This window comes from Trachymyrmex cornetzi, unplaced genomic scaffold, assembly GCF_001594075.2.
Source record: "Trachymyrmex cornetzi isolate Tcor2-1 unplaced genomic scaffold, Tcor1.1 scaffold16, whole genome shotgun sequence".
Taxonomy (NCBI): Eukaryota; Metazoa; Arthropoda; class Insecta; order Hymenoptera; family Formicidae; genus Trachymyrmex; species Trachymyrmex cornetzi.
In genome coordinates, this window is record NW_017296201.1 from 2,751,386 (window position 1) to 2,771,845 (window position 20,460).

General features: G+C 33.0%; 2 protein-coding genes across 10 annotated transcripts; one reads left to right on the top strand and one right to left on the bottom strand.

The window, feature by feature from the left end:
- Positions 1–1,437: 1,437 nt before the first annotated feature.
- On the top strand, positions 1,438–7,913 carry LOC108758867 (uncharacterized). Of its 3 annotated transcripts, XM_018504065.1 has the most exons (3): positions 6,644–6,984; positions 7,109–7,190; positions 7,361–7,913. In XM_018504065.1, exon 3 carries the CDS (start codon positions 7,388–7,390, stop codon positions 7,838–7,840), a length of 453 nt encoding a protein of 150 aa, XP_018359567.1. In that variant the 5' UTR covers positions 6,644–6,984; positions 7,109–7,190; positions 7,361–7,387; the 3' UTR covers positions 7,841–7,913. The 3 variants fall into 3 exon arrangements, with proteins under 3 accessions (XP_018359569.1, XP_018359568.1, XP_018359567.1); XM_018504067.1 differs by lacking the exons at positions 6,644–6,984; positions 7,109–7,190 and adding an exon at positions 1,438–1,443; XM_018504066.1 differs by lacking the exon at positions 7,109–7,190 and having other exon boundaries at positions 6,643–6,984.
- On the bottom strand, positions 4,857–18,860 carry Pi3K68D (phosphatidylinositol-4-phosphate 3-kinase catalytic subunit Pi3K68D). 7 transcript variants are annotated; one of them, XM_018504059.1, is made up of 26 exons: positions 18,611–18,628; positions 18,142–18,306; positions 17,780–18,018; positions 17,320–17,529; positions 16,809–17,046; positions 15,949–16,195; positions 14,321–14,541; positions 14,137–14,245; positions 13,900–14,061; positions 13,586–13,815; positions 13,398–13,497; positions 12,892–13,311; positions 12,604–12,805; positions 12,356–12,529; positions 11,956–12,222; positions 11,686–11,874; positions 11,377–11,608; positions 11,015–11,161; positions 10,686–10,934; positions 10,153–10,589; positions 9,869–10,025; positions 8,678–8,913; positions 8,340–8,540; positions 6,175–6,371; positions 5,567–5,817; positions 4,857–5,430 (listed from the first exon to the last, which is right to left on the bottom strand). In XM_018504059.1, exons 3-26 carry the CDS (start codon positions 18,016–18,018, stop codon positions 5,257–5,259), a joined length of 5,289 nt encoding a protein of 1,762 aa, XP_018359561.1. In that variant the 5' UTR covers positions 18,142–18,306; positions 18,611–18,628; the 3' UTR covers positions 4,857–5,256. The 7 variants fall into 7 exon arrangements, with proteins under 7 accessions (XP_018359561.1, XP_018359562.1, XP_018359566.1 ...); XM_018504060.1 differs by lacking the exon at positions 18,142–18,306 and having other exon boundaries at positions 18,611–18,860; XM_018504064.1 differs by having other exon boundaries at positions 11,383–11,608; positions 14,137–14,242; positions 18,142–18,860.
- Positions 18,861–20,460: the final 1,600 nt, after the last annotated feature.

The following is a 20,460-nucleotide window of genomic DNA, read 5'->3' on the forward strand; positions in this document are numbered from 1 at the left end:
ATAGTTTGAGTATCCGACGAGATACGACAGATGAAGATTACAGTCTTGACGAATTGGCACATTGACAAATTTCTTTAAGATTTATTGTTAAATATATATAATATATATATATATAGGATATGCATATAATTTTGGATATAGATGTGATCAAGATTTCATCGTAACTGGCAATTTATACAGTTCTCACAATTTTTAATTAAAAATTTTTAACTTCGCTGATATTTTAATTTTTTATTATATTTCTGGTGACTTTTTGCTGTGACATTTAGACTTCTTCCATTAATTTATAACTTGTATCTCCTATCTATAACTTTATGACTCGTAACTTCGTGCCATTGAATATAGGAGAATAAATAATTTCTCTCTTTTATAACGATAAACGCGCGAAAAGAAAGGAAAACTTGAACGGACGAGGATAACTCGATACACCTATGGCGTTGTGCACATCGGAGAATTATAATAACGTGAGGCTACGAACATTAATTGGCGGACATCTTCGTTGCTTCGCCGAGTCGGCTTTAATGATCAGCCCGTAAAAATGTTTCCTATTTTTATTTTTTTATGATGCCATAAACACTTCGCCGCTGAAGGCGCACATTTGCCCGTTGCAGCTTATTTATACGGTGATATCTTTCCAAAGAATTTATAATTAATTCAATTAAAAAAATATATATACATATATTATTGTATTAAATGTATAATGATGCTGTTACAATAACTGCATTATTTTTCTACAGATAATACGCGTTAACAATTTAATTGTGTTCGAACGCGCTCTTAAAATCTCGCTGCTTCCGATTTTATATATTTTTTTTCATCTATGTGTGTTAACTTTTCACGAAGCTTGAAAGTTGGTTTATTTACGTCGAAAACTCTATCATCTCCAAAAGAGTCGAAATTTCTGGAGACAGAATATTTAGTTATACTGCAGCGCGGCGGCAATGTGAAGCGCAACCTCTCGAATATAGCACCTGCGGGAAACATGATGGCACATCGGAGCGCGCCGCAACGTCTCATAACTTTACATAAAATTAGTACCTAAAAGCCCTACGGCCTCGAGGGCGGGAAGCTTTCGCACCGGCATTATTGCCGGTCGGAAGTTCAAACGTTTAATCGGCGAACATAACATTAGATTCTAGAAACGCGTAATAACTTAACTGGGAAATAGCCAGATTTTACCTCAAATATATGATTCAAGATATAAATGGTTAAATTAAAAAAAGAAATAACAGCGGTAGAGGCGTATAAAATAACTTCGGAGATTCTTTTTCGCATTTTACATTTCACTATTTTGACTATGTTGCTCCAAATCTTAGAATTTAATGTACTACTGTATGTCTGCCGAAATATTAAAAATCAAACGACGTTACCGTTTATAAATTTGGGAATGCTTACAATTTTTTCGCATCTAATATGAAGCATTCCGGAAATAAATTTTTTATTGTTATCTCTTGTAATATTATGACGTCGTCCTGAGCAAAGTGGCTGTAATGGATTTCATGCTCCAGTAATCACAAAATGAGTTGAACTATTTTTACGAGATTTCAGTGTTCAGAAATCCTAGTTTTCAATTGTTTTCTGGCCAACGTATGATATCACAGCCAAGACACAAAATCTTGTAGACAACGTTGCTTATCGCAGAGCGATATATGTACAAATGATGTTTTATTTTAGACACTTCTAATAGTTAAAAAGAAAGAAACGTGAATAATCATCTGTTTCATTTGAAATTCGATGCTGTCGAGAAGAGATGAATTAAACGAATAACTTAATTTTATACGCATGATTGTGCTATGATATACGCTACATCATATGTGTTACAGTTGTCGTACGACCGCGCGTGTACGATATCTCGGTAAGTACACACGAGAGCTATTAATTGCGATTGCATAATATTTACGATGGTGTCTCCAACAACGGCTCTATCTCATTCTCGTGAAGTTTCGCGTGTATTGCGTGGGATACTTACCAGAAAATTACTCATTAACAGCGCCGCCGGGAACAGGCCTAACTTCGATAAAAAGATTTTTTTTTCCATGTATTATTCCTCCTTCCCCATTCCTTTCTTCCTTCATCCAACAAAGAGACATACAAGTAATGTAAAACAGATACAAAATGTATATAAAAAAACATTTATGTAAAAAATATTTATGTAATGCAGATTTTATATTAAATTTTACATATCATATTTTATATAACAGAATTATAAAATTATTAAGTAGTTGACGAAACGTTAAATGACAATGCACCATGAGAACAATCGCGTGCAAAAATGATTGTATATCAAAAAGAGGATTTTATCTATTTTTTGCATGCGTTCCGGTTGGAAACTTTTTTACGACGTGCATTCGCAAAACGAAATGAAAATTCATAAAGTTCAAATTTCGATCATAAATTTATTTGTTGTAATGCTGGATTGATCCCCACATTCGGAAAGCGTTTAGAAAAACTGCCTTTGGGCGGAACATCCGATAGACATCATTACTATTTTTCGTAGGTCGGATTTAGTTACTTTAATAATATATAGTAATATATCACAATAATTTACAATTGGTAACCCTCGATAAACATGTAAAAAACTGCACGTAAAAAAATGTAGGTATATAGGCAATTTTTTTTCAGCATTAGTTTCGCTCCAAGTTCGAGAAAGAAAAGCTGTAAAAAAAAAGGACACAAAAACCTGAAAGACCTTTTGGACAGAAGGGTTGTCGTCGTTGGTCTTTTTACTATATATTGTTGCAATGCATTGTACGAAACTATGGTGGCGCTTAATATTACCGTGATTAAGTTTCGTTATAGAAATCTAATATTGCAAATTTGAGACGGTTTTTTACAGTCCTTTAGTAAATTAAATTATCATAGAAATGTCCAATTTCTATCCGCATTATACATATATTTGTAATTTAAGTGGACCTAGAGTACCTGCAAGGTATTCTAAATATTAAACAACAGTTTTTATTATTTAAAATAAATAATTACTATTTTCAGTATTGAATTAGCCAGTATTAAATTAATTAGTATTAGATTTCTGTAATGTGGTTAAATTTGATCAAAGTAATCAGAATCAGGAATTCCAAAAATTCGCAATTTACGATTCATAATTCTTGCGAAAAAAGTACACGAAAGAATTAAAAACACCATCGATTATCTTACACAATTTTGAATGGGTTTTAAAATAAATTACAGCTTTAAAAGCACAAAGCAACGCCTCTCTATACAAAATACATATGTTTAAAGACATTTTATCTCAGGTAGCAAAGTTTGTCATATATTTTGAACTTTTACTGACCATTATACTACCCTGACGACTTATGACGTCAATATGATGTCACGGATTGACATTACGAAAATTACATCAGTATATTGTCACAAAATGACATCAGTATGATGTCATGGAATGCTGTCGAATAAAAACCTGGTCACTTTTTGGTCACTTGACGTCATTTGTACAAACATGACTTGAATTTGACGTCAAAGTGACGAATTTTGCTACCTAGGATGTAGGCACAGCATAAATTATGTGTATATATACTAAATTATTTTTATATATATTTATTAAATTGTGTAAAATTAAATAAAGGAATTAACAACAAAGGAATTAACAAGACTCCTAATTTTTAAAAATTAATTAATTTGGTAGGACTAATGAGAATTAGATGTGAATTTTAATCTGTAGTACAAATTATGGAACAAAATTTATTCAAGACACATATATAAATTTGAAAATTTAAATTTTTAATTCATCTTCAATAAATTTTATTCATTACTTTGTTAATCTGGTAGCATAAAGAGAGTATATAAGCTAGGACACACTAAGCATGAGCCGTGTTCGTGTACGTAAATATGTGTGCTAGCTTATATTCTCTAAATGCTATTAGCAAATGGTGTTGTTTGATATCTAACCATTTTGATATTTCTGATCTCGGAATCCGCTGTCCGAACAGTCTGAAGCGATCCGAGGCTGAGATTAAAGTGTTAGTGGCGCCTCAGCGGAGAAGTTAGGAGAACTAACAAACTTCATTTCATTAGAGTTCTATCGATATTACATATTATTTTTATAAATATTACCTTTCTGACAAAGAGGGAAGTTGATTTAATGAAAAATTATAAATATAAACAATTCTTTTTTTATTTAAATAAAACGTATGGAATAAATTATTAAACATTTTTCTTATTTAACTGCAGGCAATTGTTTTTAAACAAAAGAGTAAAAATGTTCCGAGCTAATTAATGCAAAAGTAATTGTAAAAATATAATTTTTTAACAATGTGTGATATACGCAATGAAACATACACATAATGGATAATTTAAAAATGATTTATTACACAGATTTGATAGAGTATTTATGTACAGAGTCATCAATAGTACATTTATAAATGAGGCCATTATATAAATAGACAATTATTAGATTTCTTTATTAATAATTTCCTAATAAAATAACACCGTAAAAGTTCGTAAAACATGATTCCACTACATGTTGTGTATCAAATTCAACTTTCATATACTATTTTTATATGATTAGATATATGTCTGTAATAAAAAACTGCAAACTCTTTCGCTGGAATCATAAAACTACTTTAGTGTACAAGAGCTTAATCTAATAGTTTGTTACAAATTTCATTATCATACTTATACGATATAAAGTACATTCTATTTACAATTGTTGATCAGTAGTCAGTAAAAAGTGATATAAATAAATAAGTGTATAAAATTTTGTATATAAAAGAGTAAACCTCCAATATAAATCTATTAAATTCATGCTGAATTTGTCATATTTTCAAATATATTATGTTAAAAATATAATTAAAATAATATACAGTGTGATATATATAATTCAAAATTTCTGTATGGTAAAATTTTGTATCGTTCCTAAACTACTTGTTATGCAGACTTAATTTAGATCCTTTTCAGATTCTATACTATCGTCATTATGTATAAACTATATTTTTTAGCAATTATTATAAAAGTTGACTCTCCTTCTGCGTATAATTATCTTCTTTCAGATATCACATAATTTTTCACGTTTATTTTTCGAATCTTCGTAAAAGAAAAACGAAGTTCTGCTAGATATACGAAATTAGATAAATAAACATTATTTCTGTGTCATAAAGCACGATGATTATTGCACTTGGCTGTGCATAATAAAAAAGATTTAATATTGTGCGCTAATAATGATATCATTTAGATTTTAATAATATCTATGAGCATTAAAAGAGACTTCTATATATGTTTTCCAGGGCAGTCTTTATACTCGCTTCATCGTACATTACCTAGTGGGAACCATTCAATAGTTTCGTTCGTCAAGTCGACATGTCCGAGTGGCAAACTTATACCACCGAGAAATTCATTCTCCTGTAAAGTATCATGATTCCATATCGTTGCTTCGAGCGTTCTTTCCTTGATCACTTCTAGAGGCATTCTATACTCCAACTAGTGCAAAAAATGGATTATTACTAAGCTTACTGTCTAATTAAGCAATTAATGCACCTTTGTATTATATCTATTATTTATCCATTTTCTAAGTGTTTATAATTTATGTTTATTATAAAAATCTGACTTTATTTACCATCTCCATGAATGATGGATGACAATTCTTCTTTACTACTTTTGTTTTCCGTTTCGTTGCCTTTGTAGGATCGGGCTTGAGATATACCTTCACATATGTATTTGGCTCTTGAGCATTAGCTACTTTGGGGAGACCTCGTGCATGGCAAACCATGACAGATAAAGTGCCGCGAACATAATGAAGAGCCAATTTGATTTGACCATTCTGCATGTTATCTCTGACTCTCTTCTCAGCCCACCAATTATTTCCAACTGTTATATAAATAAAAATTATATTATATTATACATATATTAGTCCATAAATTATTTTCGCAAAGTTTTAAACGATCGCTAAGTTATATTTTTCAGAACATCATTATTTTAGAGATACTATTATTTACATATTTGTATTTTATTATTTTAATATTTTGCTATAATAAATAATTTAATTTTTGTTCAATTTATTATTAATATAAAATAAACGTATTGTGAAAATAATCTGCACAACAACATTTATACAAATGTATAAATGTTGTTGTGCAGATTTATATTCCGGAGCATATAATAAACAGCGTTTACAAATAATAATAATAATATATATTTAGAAAATTCAAATGTACCAAAATATACCTTTGACTTTACGCAAACGAATGTCGGGATTCTTTTGGTCTCGTAACAGTGGATGAAAGAAAGTATATACCAGATCACTTTGGGATATTTCCGGTGCCATTTTAAATAGACTCACAAGAAACTTTTCTATATCCGCACGTCGTTTATCGGCTACCTGTTTAATATTAGAACGTCCCACGCTAATTCCACTTGGTAAGCTGTGAAACACAAACAGAGAGATTCGAGATTATTCTCGCAATGCGAGTGAACAGGATGTTTCCATATTCATAAACATCGCTATTCGCGTCTCGAAGAATCAAGCTATCATTAGATACTATCGTAAATAAACAACATAACAGAGATCGTACAGGATATATAGCACTGTATTGAGTAGTAGTCACATTGAGATCTCTTTGTACTGTAGCAAGAGAAAGAATGAATTTAAACTCAAGTGTTTTAATGTGAATAAAGTGTTATATTAATTAATGTATTCCTTTAACGTTTAGTGAATTGTGTTATGCTCGCAAGTTAATCATTGTATGACTAAGACTGTTAGATATGAGATGTCAGACTTTAATATCAGATGATCTAAAGATAACGCATATCAAAAGGTATGACATTGTGGGCGTAGAGTTTTTGCGTTTAAGATATCTTCTTATATCTCATACGACATATTGTCTTCGCTCTGCGTCGCGAATTTGTGGCAGCATAACACGCCATAATAGTTTCCACTTTTAAAGGTATTACTCAACTAAACCTCGATCTGGAACATCTGCTTTTTTCGTCTAAAGAAAGCACGGGTGATGATAATTGTCTTAAGAGTTCTATATTGTAAGTATAAATAATTTTTCTAATTGGAAGAAAATAATTATACCACTCTACATTGCACGTCATCTTGTATAAGCAAAATTAATATTGTAAGATAACAAAATAAAAAATATAATGTACTTTTTAGGATACAATTTACGTTCCACAAATATATATTATTCTCGAAAGAGAAATCGCAATTTGTTAATATATCGTTTCTTTTCACAAGAGTGAGTAATTTTATATTATGTTTATACGATACAATATTTTCGTAATATTTACAAAGAGCTTGTAAAATATTTTTAATATTATCAATAAAAGTACGGAAATGTTATCTGTAGGTAATTTAAGAATGCGTTTAAAATTTAAAAATCTTCAATATAAATTAACTGATTTCCAGAAGTTTAATATTAAATTTTGGAAGAAAATGGGTCTAAAATGGTTTCGGGCAAGTCTATCGATGGAAAAAGAAGCGTCTAAAGTTCCAGCAATGACGGGTTTATATCGGAGAATTTCATTCGAGCCGGCAATTCAAAAAAATGTGGAAGTCTCATTGTCAACTGCGCCTCATTTAATCATAAATGATTCAACGTCAAGTGGTGATAACGAAACAGCGAAAAATGACCGCTCAAGAGCAGATCTTACAAATCAAACATCATCGTCAATTATTGATTCAAAGGAAATCACGGTAAAAGACATTGACAACAAACCACAGATAAATAATCATTTGGTTGAAAATGCAGAGTCTTCTACTTCCATCAAAGATCCAAATGTAAAAGAGGAATCGGCACGTGGCGAGGAATTAAATAAGATAACTAAAGATCAGAATATGTCAGATACAAAAAATCCTATCTATTCAGATAACGAGCTAGTGATCTAATAAGAGGAAAATGTTAAATAATGCATGCATATATACAGAAGTTCAGCATGAAAAAGGGATACTTTTGTCTCGATTCGGCATCTCTTACTATCTTATACTTTTTTATATATATCATATATATATATATATACACGTTTGTTCGCATTTATTTATACACTATATTTGAAATTGAGACATAATTTAACTGTATAGAATATAATTAAATATGCATTATATGTTATAATCTCATATATTTATATAAAATATTTTAGTATATGCACACAGCACATTTTATCCAAGGGACATCCTGAAAACATCCTTAACATTGGATGTTTTCAGAGACATTCCTTGGAAATCAGTGCTGTATGGGTAAGAAAATGTTAATACTTAGTTTTTGCATTAGAATGAATATGTGTATAAGATTATAATAATGTTACAATATTTATATTAAACAATGTAGAAGATAAAAATAAAAATAGGAATTTGTAAAAAGAATATGTAATTAATATAAAATATTTACCTGGTTACTTTAGCAAGTGGAAAATGTATGCACAATTTCTGATAGAATTCGCAAAACTCTTTGTATGATCGGAATAGATATGTTGGATCCGGTTGACCCTTCCGTTGTATTCGTAAAATGTACATGTAATATTTCTCCGGATCATAGCGTTTCTGATATCCATGAACCTGGACGCTTGTTAATTCACCTTCTTGCTGCATTCTGTAATAATTATTTAAAAAATATATTAATACATCAACTGTTATCCGTGCAAAAATCGAGCAAAATCTTTTAAGATTTTCGATTTTTTGGAGCGTTATACTTTTACTTATAACGTTTAGCAAAAGTAAAAGACTCACGTGTACGTGCGCGGAATGAAGGATAGTAATTCCCCCTCACTGTGATCTCCAGAGAATCTCATCTGCGCCAGATTATGCAAGAAAAAGTTAAATTGCGTAAACCAACTTTTCAGTGAACTTTCTATCATACGAGCGAAAGTCGCCGCTGCTTCGGGATTTGTTTGTCCAGGAAGCAGTGCTTTCTGCACGTAACTAACTGCGTCCACGGTCACCCCAGGGATACCGGATGAAGTCATCTGCGAAGTCGTATAGTCGTTCATTCTCGCCTTGTTTAAATGATCTTTTATTTCGATATCGTGCAACTTTCGCGCTATGATACTTTGTTTGTGCAAATCACTGAGAAGATTCTTTCGCGATATTAAATTATCCATTGTGATTTATATATATATATATATATATTCGTTAAATATTAGAAAATAACTAATGTATCTATTTTTTTGCTGTGATCTTTGTGTAAATGCTCTCCGTCGGATTGTACAACAAATCCTGAACTTTTTTACTCACTTCTAACACTTTACTCTTAACATGATTGACTCAGACTGCTGCAGCATACGATATTATAAGCGCGGGCGATAAATACTAATTAACTACATCGCATATAGTTTAGTGAGATAGCGGTCCGCTTTCTGATAAAACACACGGATATGTTCTTCCGTTGTGGTTTTATTGTTTTCATAGCGGTGTGGTTGACCACATAACTTACAAAATTCTTTATTTCAAATATATTCGGTCTAATTGTTTGCATAATTCATATGAAATGCGTTTGCATTTATTACAATAATTAATTCAAAACACACACACATCAGCTCATCACATCAAAAACATCTTTCCAAAATGATTCATTTAAATTACTTAAATTTGAACTATTCTTTTTAATTCGTCTACCTTAACTATAAAATTTGAAAATATTAATATATATAAAATTTAAGATTATGATATATATATATATAGCAGCAAACAAATTTATTGGAAACTAAAAGAAATTAACATATGATTCTAACAATTTATTATCATATTTTGCATGAAAACTATAGAAAGATGTAACTTTTATTTTAAAATTATAAGTGTGAGATGTGTGAATGTACGTACTTTTATCATATGTTTTATTAGAAATTATTAAAATCATTGAGTGCATCACATAATTACATAATAATTACTTTCCTCTAAGCTTAAAAATATTTTAAGACATACCAATCCAAAAAGATGAAGAATAAGATTTCCATGTTTTCGCACTATATTAAAAGCTTGACAGCACAAATCGACGAAATGATGAAATTTCGCTGAAGGTTTATCACCACCATTTATAACATATGCCATATCAGACGTCAGTACAAATGGCGTCCTATCTCTGATTAAAAATGTAATAGCAAGAATACATTGTATCAAGATTACATTTTTTCTTTTTTATTCTTTTAAAATATGGTATAGTGTAAGTGCAGAAATAAATAAAACGTAATATTACGATATATACATACCTCTTAAAGTTTCCAAACATTTGCGCGTCACCAAGAAATTTTCCAAAATCAATATGAAATAAATGACCAGATGTCTTTAGCATAATATTGTCATTATGCCTATCACAAATTCCTAAAATATAAGTGGCAACGCTGTAGCCAGCGCAAGAAGCAGTAAAATTATCCACCGCTCTTTCATATTCCAGTTCCGAAGGATTATGTTTCGCTAACCACTCCGCGATCGGTCGATCCTTAAATGATCCTGTTAGTCCAAACTCGACTTGGATCTTCCGTAATGTTTCTGCATTCGTTACCATTTCTATCATTCCGCGTTTGTGGCCGGTGGGCACACAAGCAAAAGTAACCATTTTTAAATCAAGACCTTCCTTCAACCACAATTTGTCCATAATGCGCACCATCTGGAGGGTCAACATATCCTGCTGTAAATCATCGCCAACCTAGAAAAAAAACACGATGTGTGTATTAATATCAAAGTTTTGGAAGAAGATAATGTTTTGCAGAATATTTTTACAAATTATTCATCGAAAATGTACCTTGAATATCGCCGGGTTTATAACATTGTCACAACTGATAAAGTTAATTTTTAATGGAAGAGTGAACGATGGAAAATAGGCACATGTCTGTACATTGATACCGAATACTAGTTTACTAGGAGATAGTGGTAAACATGTTCCATCGTCTTCCTTTAAGTGGCAGTGTATTTCTTGTAAACCAGTTTTAAGCGTATCCATTCGTAAAGATTCCTTTGTAACTTTAATATTTTCAGCCACTTGATGCAGATTCTGTACAAATTACAACTTAAAGTATATTTGAAATAAGTAAGATCATTTGAAGTAAACAGGATATAAAAGTTAAGACCTACTTTAACTAGCAATTGTTGAGTAAGAAAACTGTTTCTCAGCGCATCTCCGATAACTGCTAATAGCGCTCTCAACATTAATTGCAATCTTCGTTGATAACGAGCACAACTAATTGCTTTGTCATCTTCCGTTGAGATTTCAGCAGAATTCTACAAAATAAATGCGCTTTATAATTTAATATAAAAAAGTTTAAATAACATATTAGCGACTTATTAATATTACTAATACATATCGCATGAAGAAATTCTCTATGTTTTAATTATACAGTTATAAAAAAAGTTATTTTTCATTTACAAGCCATATAGTAAGTATTTAATGCAAATGCGTAAGTATTTAATAACGTCACCAATGTTGATCACCCAACCTGTACCTGGGGACTTTGTCCCGGCAGAGCTTGATTTAGCAACCAGTAAATATAATGAGCCACTCTTGGTGAAAGTAAGGCACGTTCTAATAAGAACCGAGTTAGAGGTGATGCTTCATATGTCTCATGTTTTATTGCTTGAAGTAATTGCGGTAGATAATCGACCAATTCATCATTACTTAACTCGCGAATCCAATCAACTGCCATCTCTCTAACTTTCATATCTGGGAAGCTATAAGAAAACATGACGTTTTACAAAACGGTTCTTCAGAAGCTGTAATAAAGAAATAATCGATAAGTAGTGCATACCATGGTAAAAGTAACTGTAATGCTTGTACTGGAGGCAGTGGACTCCAAATTCTAAGCGACGCGTGTAAATCTGGTAGACAAGCCCAATCCCAACTGTGTGCAGCTAGTAATACTTTTGGTAAAGCTTCAGGTCTATCGTGTAAATAATGCCTTTTCTCCCATAAGATTTCTCTTTCATCGATAGGTGGTCTGGAAATAGAAATCAGCTTTTAAAAAAATACTATTTTGAAAATTAAAATCTATATTTTTAATCACAAAATTACAACATACCTCGAAAATGTATCTTGCTGTGTAATGTCTATTAATAGCTCTTGCGTATTTTGATCTAACGAATTAAAATCTAACGATTCCACGTCATAATCTCGCAATTCCGAAGAATTGGGAAATAAAACTTTTCCTCCGTAATCGGGTAATTCTAGTCCTATAATGGGGTGAGTATCGCCACGGGGATGAATTCCAGGCGCTGGCGCTGGACCTAATCGTTTGTCTGCGATAGCTGGCCAAAGAGAGAGAAAAAAGCTTCCTTGGCTCATAACGCTAGAATTAAAATAAAGATATATAAAGGTATATGTATGAAGCAACAAAAAATACAAGGTGACTATAAAAGTTTCAGTCAAGAAAGATAAAAAGCTGAATGCAAAGAACAATTTGTGGCGGACGCGTCATTTACCCGTCATAATCGAAGAATTGTATAGCACCCCATCCAAGTTCTTCTTTTTGCATTGCGTTCTCCGCAGATGAGTTAGATTCGTGCTCCGCAGGCTGCAGCGTACGTCCATAAAGAACTAACACAAGTCTCGCCTCCCGTGGCACTTGACACACACTTACTCCACGAAATTCCAACCTTACAATTTGTATAATTTTTATTAAATCTACATTTGGAATTTTCAATCATTGTAAGTGCATTCTCGTACTTACCATGAATTAAATAAAATTCTTGGATAAAAATTCGTGCTAACCGTCATTGGTTCCGACAAAACTGGATTTCCTACAGGTCTGGTTCCATGAAAAATTTGAGCTGCCACTATATAATCGTCATGTTTCCATGTGGTTGGTAGCCTATGCAGAGCTCCAACACGCACCAAAATAGTATCGATTACTTCTGTCGCAATCAGTGTATCTATTAAGAGAAAGTATATCATGATTATATTATAATTTTATCTTATACAAAATATATTGCGTTAAAAAATTAGTGTAACTTCTTACTTGTCGGAAATTCTCCTTTGCTATTCAATTGAAAGTCGACCTTAAATGCATGACAATACGTCTCGACAAGTTCTTGAATTGCGTCGCGAATTTTATGACAATGAGAGGCAATCACATCGGGAAACTTTTTCCTCAAAGTAACCACAGCGTAATCGCCATCTTCATGTATAATCTCCGGCTTTTTACAGTCTATATTCGCTGTATGAACTTGCGGCAGAAATTGACAGCAAGCATTTACGAAATTGTCAACAGCTTCCGTAATTTCAAATGTTTCAATGTTTCCCATTAAGGCACATACTGCTTTAACAGCTTGTACTACACCGTGCGGTTGAAGTTGAGGTAATAAGGTAGAACCTTGATTTGTGGTTGCCAATTGTAACGCTGCAGTTTCTACGCGTTCCATTTCCTTTTCGACTGTCTCTACAATAAATAACATAACAAAATGTACATTGTAAATATATCATTAATAAAAATTCTTTCTTATATATATATATGAATATATATACCTAGTAAAATAAGTAATGTATCGTATGAAATAGGTTGCGATGGTTCATTTGGTAGAATGTCTTCTAATTTTAGAGATTGATCACAATTGTCATCTTGCAACTAGAAAAGAAAAAGTAGAATAACGATTCAAATAGTCTGCTTGTGATACGTTGTAATAATGCTTGTATAACATATTCATCATACTAACCGTTCGAGCAATGGATTGTTTAATTTGTGCCCTGCTCATTATAGCTAACTCGATATCCTTTTCTAATTTAATACACAAATGTATGTATTCGTATTGTGCTAAGGTTGTGTTAGGTGCAAGGTACTCAGCTAGTCCCCATACTCTTAAACAATACTTTTCTACATTTACTGTATCTTCATCATCTAAGGAACAGGCAACGTTCAAGATAACATGTTCGACACTGCAATTCACTGAAACATAATGTTTAATACAATTTTAATATAAAAAAAGAGAAAGCATTCTCTTACTTTGAAAATAAATTTTTTTTAACTTACCATTACAAGTGAAAGTAATAGATGGTACAAGATCTTTATCGTTACTGGGTAATTGTGGATGAACTACTAATTTTATACTTGTACCATCTGGATATAGATTTTCCATTATTGGGCTAACAACATATCCAATATTTGTACTAGGATTATTAAACGGAAACTCGCCTAAAATTGAGCCAAGTTATGAGCACAATAAAAAGTGTATTAGTATACCATAAGAAAAGAACGTCCTTTACTAACTTCGAATAGATTTTATCATGTTGTGAAACGCCTTCAGATCACAATCATGCAGAGACGATCTAGTTTTAATGACTGTTACATTTTCATACAATCGTGTTTGGCGCTTCTGCTAAAAATAATATTAAAGAGTGTAACTGTTTTACTAAAAGCTGGACTTTTAATTTTAAATTTTTTCGGGACTTACTCGACGATCTAAACAAGTTCTTCGTCTCTCTATGGTATTCCATGCGGACGAATTTCGAGGAGGCAGTGGAGGTGGTGCAGCTGGCGACACAGCTGGCGATTTTGCAGATTTCTCCACAGCGGCATAAACTGGATCCGAGTTGACGCTTTCATTTGTGCTATACATATAATCAAACGGATCGAATGGATCATATACACTGCCACTAATTTGCGATTGCGAATCTGTAACAATTATTCAACGATAATGTCAGAATAATAGAATATACAACGATAAATTACAAATTAACAAAAAACTAATAAGTTTTTGCAGACTCCTTTAATTAGAACAATTAATAAAACCATAAAATATGTATTACAGGCAATAGGAGTCGACGCTGGTTATCAATTAGCGCAATTTTTCTTAATACTAAAAATATAAACCTTAACTTTGAACGTTTCTACTCATGGTTTGAGTCATCAGCAATCTTTCACCCTAGCGCAACGATTGGAGTATTGCGTGACAAAATGATATCTCCAACGTTTTTCTTCTCAAAAATTGAACCGTTTACTGTTTTTTGTGAGGTAAGTCACATACTCACAAAGTTAGAAAGCTGAGTGGCAATGAGAACTCAAGCTAAAATTATATGAAAGATTAAATTATCGTATGTATAATTTGAAAATTAATAATCACCTCACCTCTCACACAGTCGACGTTTCTACACTGAACAATGAATTTCTCTTATGTAACATTTTATAACTCGTTAATATGTTATAAATTATCGTCAAATTTTAAAAAATAACTGCGAGAACAATATGTGTCTTGTCATTTCGACAGTCGGTTAAATAATAATTATTGTTAAACAATAATAATTATTGTTAAACAAGTAACATAGCGGTCAATTTGAAGACAAACAAGTTTATAACATATATTATATTACGAACAAGCCTTAAAGTTTATTGAGAATTTCAATATATGCATCATGCGTACATTGAAATTCTCAAATTGACCGCTATGTTACTTGTTTAGCAATCATTATTTAACCGACTGTCGAAATGACAAGACATATTGTTTTCGCAGTTATTTTTTAAAATTTGACGATAATTTATAACATATTAACGAGTTACAAAATGTAATTAAATAAGAGAAATTCATTGTTCAGTGTAGAAGCGCCGACTGTGTGAGGTGAGGTGAATCAATTTTCAAATTATACATACTATAATTTAATCTTTCATATAATTTTAGCTTGAGTTCTCATTGCCACTCAGCTTTCTAACTTTGTGAGTATGTGACTTACCTCACAACAGTAAATGGTTCAATTTTTGAGAGGAAAAACGTTGGAGATATCATTTTGTCATGCAATACTCCAATCGTTGCGCTAGGGTGAAAGATTACTGATGAAAACCATGAGTGGAAACGTTCAAAGTTAAAGTTTATATTTTTAGTATTAAGAAAAATTGCGCTAATTGATAATCAGCGTCGACTCCTATTGCCTGTAATACATATTTTATGGTTTTATTAATACAATATACTTGTATTTTCAGTCATGTGTTTGAGTTTTAAAATTTGGCTATATTATTTTATGCTATTATTTTTGTATATTTATTTTATATTATATTAATAATTTAGAGAAGATGAAATTTAATTTTTACCATCTTTAAGTTCTTGCACAGAATTACTTCCATTGTCAGTCTTAATAAGTAATGGATCGAATGCTTCCAATACGCTAACTCGTACATTGGTTTTGTCTTCTGTTTGCTCGAAACTATTCAAATCTATAAGATTGCTATTTGGCTTTTTCTCTATCACTTTTAATACATTCAACTCATCATCCATACAAAATGGAGCACATATGGCAGGTGCAACAGTTGGTCTATAATTTATAGGCAATGGAGGAATCTAAAAAAGAAGTGTATAAATATATACAACATAATATTCTCTGGATTTTTCGTCATTAATTAATAATAATTTTTTTCTTAAAGAATTAGTAAAAACTAGCAATCGAATATATATTAAATGTTTCAAATCTTTTTGCATTCATTAACCTTTACAGGACGGTAATTGCTATTATAGAAGCGCTGGAACAGTGTCATATTTTGAGGTAAGAAATACAATCATATAATGAATCATAACAAATTTTTTTTTGAAGGAAAAGCTCTGTAAGAATTTGAAAATAAACCTCCGCCGTCTAAAGGTTAAGAGACAATAATGAATAAAAAATATACATAATTTATTTTTAATATTAAAAAATATTATGCTAAATAAAAAAAGAGAAAATGAGCATCTTCCAAATCTTCAGATATGATATACCTGCGTGAAGAAAAAATGCTTAAAGATAAAAGATTTCCATGCAGGCTGTAAAGAAAAGTGTGTTTTAACAGACTGCTCCGTATTAATCCCCGCACAAATAAATAAAAAAAATAATTTTGTGCGCGCGCGCGCGCGAGAGAGAGAGAGAGAGTTTAGAATATTCATTTCAGAACAAAGAGGTTTCTATAGAAATCTATATCACCTGTGGTGCAATATCAGGTACATTATTGCTAACGCTACTAGCTCTTGACATGATAGGACTGATTCCTGGTGTTCCTGGTGTACATGGTGCTGTGGAAGATCGCGGGCCTGGGGAAAGGGAGTGATACCTAAAGTCCCTAGACTGATATGCGCCAACTGAGCTGTTGCTTCGAGATACTCTTGATTGTTTCTTCAATAATGACGGATGGGTATCCCATTTAGGTTCTATTGGTGCTTTTCTGTAACAAAACGTTTTTAATAGCTACAATCTTTTAAGTAAAGATAAAAATTATGGTTCATAAAACAACATAATTTATCAGATTTTAAAATTACTTAAAAATTGCTAATATAAAAGCTTCATGATTTATTTCAAAATCAAAATAGAATTAATATAATTGTTATATAATTTTAAAAATAATTATAAAAACATGTTTATTTAAATGCAAACAGGTTCTTTAAAAAATTGCCTTGTCTCTCAACTAGACATACTTATGACAAAAATATATATTTACGGCGGTGGTGGAGGTGGAGTTGAACAATATTCAGCCAAATTGTCTTGTTTTACAGGGCTTGTAAAATTGATTAGATCAGTAGAATCTTGACTTGATGTGGCAGTCGTCGAATTTCTTCTACATGGTATTGGGGGTGGCGGAGCTAATATTGCAGCACTTTTTTGATTTGTGTTAATGCATCCAGGTCTTGGTCGACTTCTGCATTGAGACCTGTATAATGCATAAATTACTTAAGTAATTACTATTGGACAGTAAACAGTAATGCTTCTATCAAGTTAAATATTATTAAATTATATTTAATTATTATATATATGTATATTAAATTATACATATTATAAAATTATAATCAATTGTAATCGATATATATTATATCAAATTATACATAATATAAAATTATAATCAATTGTAAAGTTAAAATCAACTGATTAAAATGAAAAATATTGAGTGACGAAATATACACCTTTCTCCTTGCAAGCTGTCTGTCTCTGACACACTATTCATATTGCACACATTGTTTTGAGCGAGGCACGCCTGCTGCACGTTACTAAGTTCCAATCGCAACTTCTCCAATCTGTATTTTTCTAGAGCCAAGGTCTCCAAACTGAGAGCCTTGGCCTGCTCCAAATCTTCCTGATATTTCCTTTCATGATCGATCACCGCAGTCCTTTGGTCGCAGGTATTTTTATTGTAGTGTGACATCTGAAATGAGATTCGAACGCCTATTGTTACACCAACAATACATTTCCCTACGACCTACAGTCCGTCGCAAGTAACAGTCGAATTGGGATTGGCGACGGCGTGTCATAAATCACACGTTCTAACCTATAACGGAACGGAATCAGCGACGGAACAGCAGCTGGAGCGGAGATATTTCCGTTCGTACGGCGAGGCGAGTGAGTCCAAATGAATCGCTCTCGGACTCGAGGACGGTGTCCCTCGCGGGAGTGCCTAACGACTATCGTGCATCTCGCGTCGCTCCGTGTCACTCTGAAAACGTCACCGCGTCGGACGGATTTCTCGACTTTCGCGGACACGGTGACACGTAGCGACGGCCGACGCGTGCGCTACTGGCCGCCAGACTCCAGACTGACTACAGAGCGAGCCGGAGCAACGCAAGTCGCAACGCGCGTGTATCGATAAATAACGGGGGAAAGAAGGAAAGGAGCAATAATAACGAGAGAGGAGGAATGCTGGAGCTGCGCGGCGTGTGCGTTTAAAGGGCCGCGTTATCAGCCGCGCGACGGCTACTGGCGGACTTCGGAGCGACTTGATAAATCCGCCGGCGGCTCACCGTAACATTATTCCCCGAACAGGCACGTCTCTCGGCTGACAGGTACTCGTGTTTTCGTCTCTCTCGTTCTCTCGATCCTCCGTCCCGCTTCCTCGCGATTAAACGAGACGATCCGCCGACGCAGCGCTCAGGAAAGTAACGTCCTCGCCCGGCGCTCCGCTCCCGTCCCGGGTTCCGGCGCGGTTTTCGTCGAGTCCCCTTCCGAGCTCGCTCCGAGCTCGCCGAAACCTCTAACGGGCGTTCGATGGCAACCGGCGCACTGACTCGACTCGCTCGAGTATGTACGAGTATGTTATACGTTATACTGTTACGGTGGTCAACGACGTCAACGTGCGAGACGGCACTGCAGCCGCTATTACGGCGCGTCAAGGAAGTGGCTTCGCCGACGACCAACGGGCCCGCGCTCCTCGCCTTAATCGCGCGAGCCTTATTCGATTCAATTTATGGAGCGCGTAGGCTCGCGACCAGTTATAGGAGTTCCGCTTACCGTGCACGCGTCTCCGCGTCATGATAAACTGTCCCCGGCAGCTCCGCTCGTATATGGAAGCGCGTATATGCTATAATGCTTATGCGACTTTGTTTGTTTATACCGGGTGATTCATAAAGTCGGCGCTCTCGCACGGATAAGTCATCGTTCAAAGATTGATAATCAAAATAAGTAAAAAAATAATTCAAATTACATCGGTCGAGCAATGCGCGATACGTAAAATTTGTCTGAACAGCGTGGTACTTACATTTTTTTTTCGAAATACCGCATTTATATAAATATATTTTACAGTTATAAAAGTAAAATACATGCACACACAGTGCTTTTCGTGGAAGATTAAAGCGAGTCATTAAAATATAATATAAGATAAATTTTTTATATGAATGCTACCCAAGTAGGATAAGTCATGATAACGTTAAAATAATATTAAACTGGATCATAATTGATTCAGTGACTTGTAGTTTTGACGTCATTTTGATGTCATGATGACTCGTGTTCTGCTTGCACCCCCCTTGAAATAATTAGTTGAATCGATATTGATCGACATTGATGGCCTTGGTCCATCGATGTCAATTCGACCAATTATTTTTAACTAAATGTATATACTTAAGTACATAGAAATAAGGATCGCTGATAACAACTTAATGTTTTCGTAATTGTAGTAAAAAGATATTATTTTTACCCATTTAAAGTATTTTAGAATATAAAGTCATTCCATATACTTTTTTTATTTTTAAAAATACAAAAAAAGAGTAAATTTAAATCAATTCACTCTCATCTTGTACAACCTTCTTCCATCTTTCAGCTAATTTTTGTATTTTCTGCTTGCATTATTAAAATAAACATAATAAGCAGACAAACTGATTCTCTTTCTTGCATTTGAAAACTGGATAATCTCCCTCACAAATCTTACATTTAGTTATAATGGAAAACCAATCATTATTCGCTCGTTTCTTTTTGTATTTCAACTCGACTACTTCTCGATTGTCTTCATTCGATTTCGTTCGAGAATCTTGATTGTATGACATCGATCGAAGAGAATTACAATGATTTCCGATAATTCGGACATGTTCTTTGATGTTCTATTCTTCTGAAGAACAGATTTTGCCAATCTCTTTGCTCAATAAAGTCTAATAGCCTCTACTTTGTTAGATGCATTAATATTGTGTTCCATTTATCTACGAGTAATGTAAACGTCATAATGCAATTTTCAACGCGGACACATGTGTTCAAATGTGCCAAATAAGTGTTCGTATCGAATCTTTTTTAGTCTCCTTCGTCATCTCTGAAAGGTTCAATTCGTCCAAATGATTTTGAATTATTGTAATATGCACCTTTTAAGTCTACGTGGCTTTTTAACATA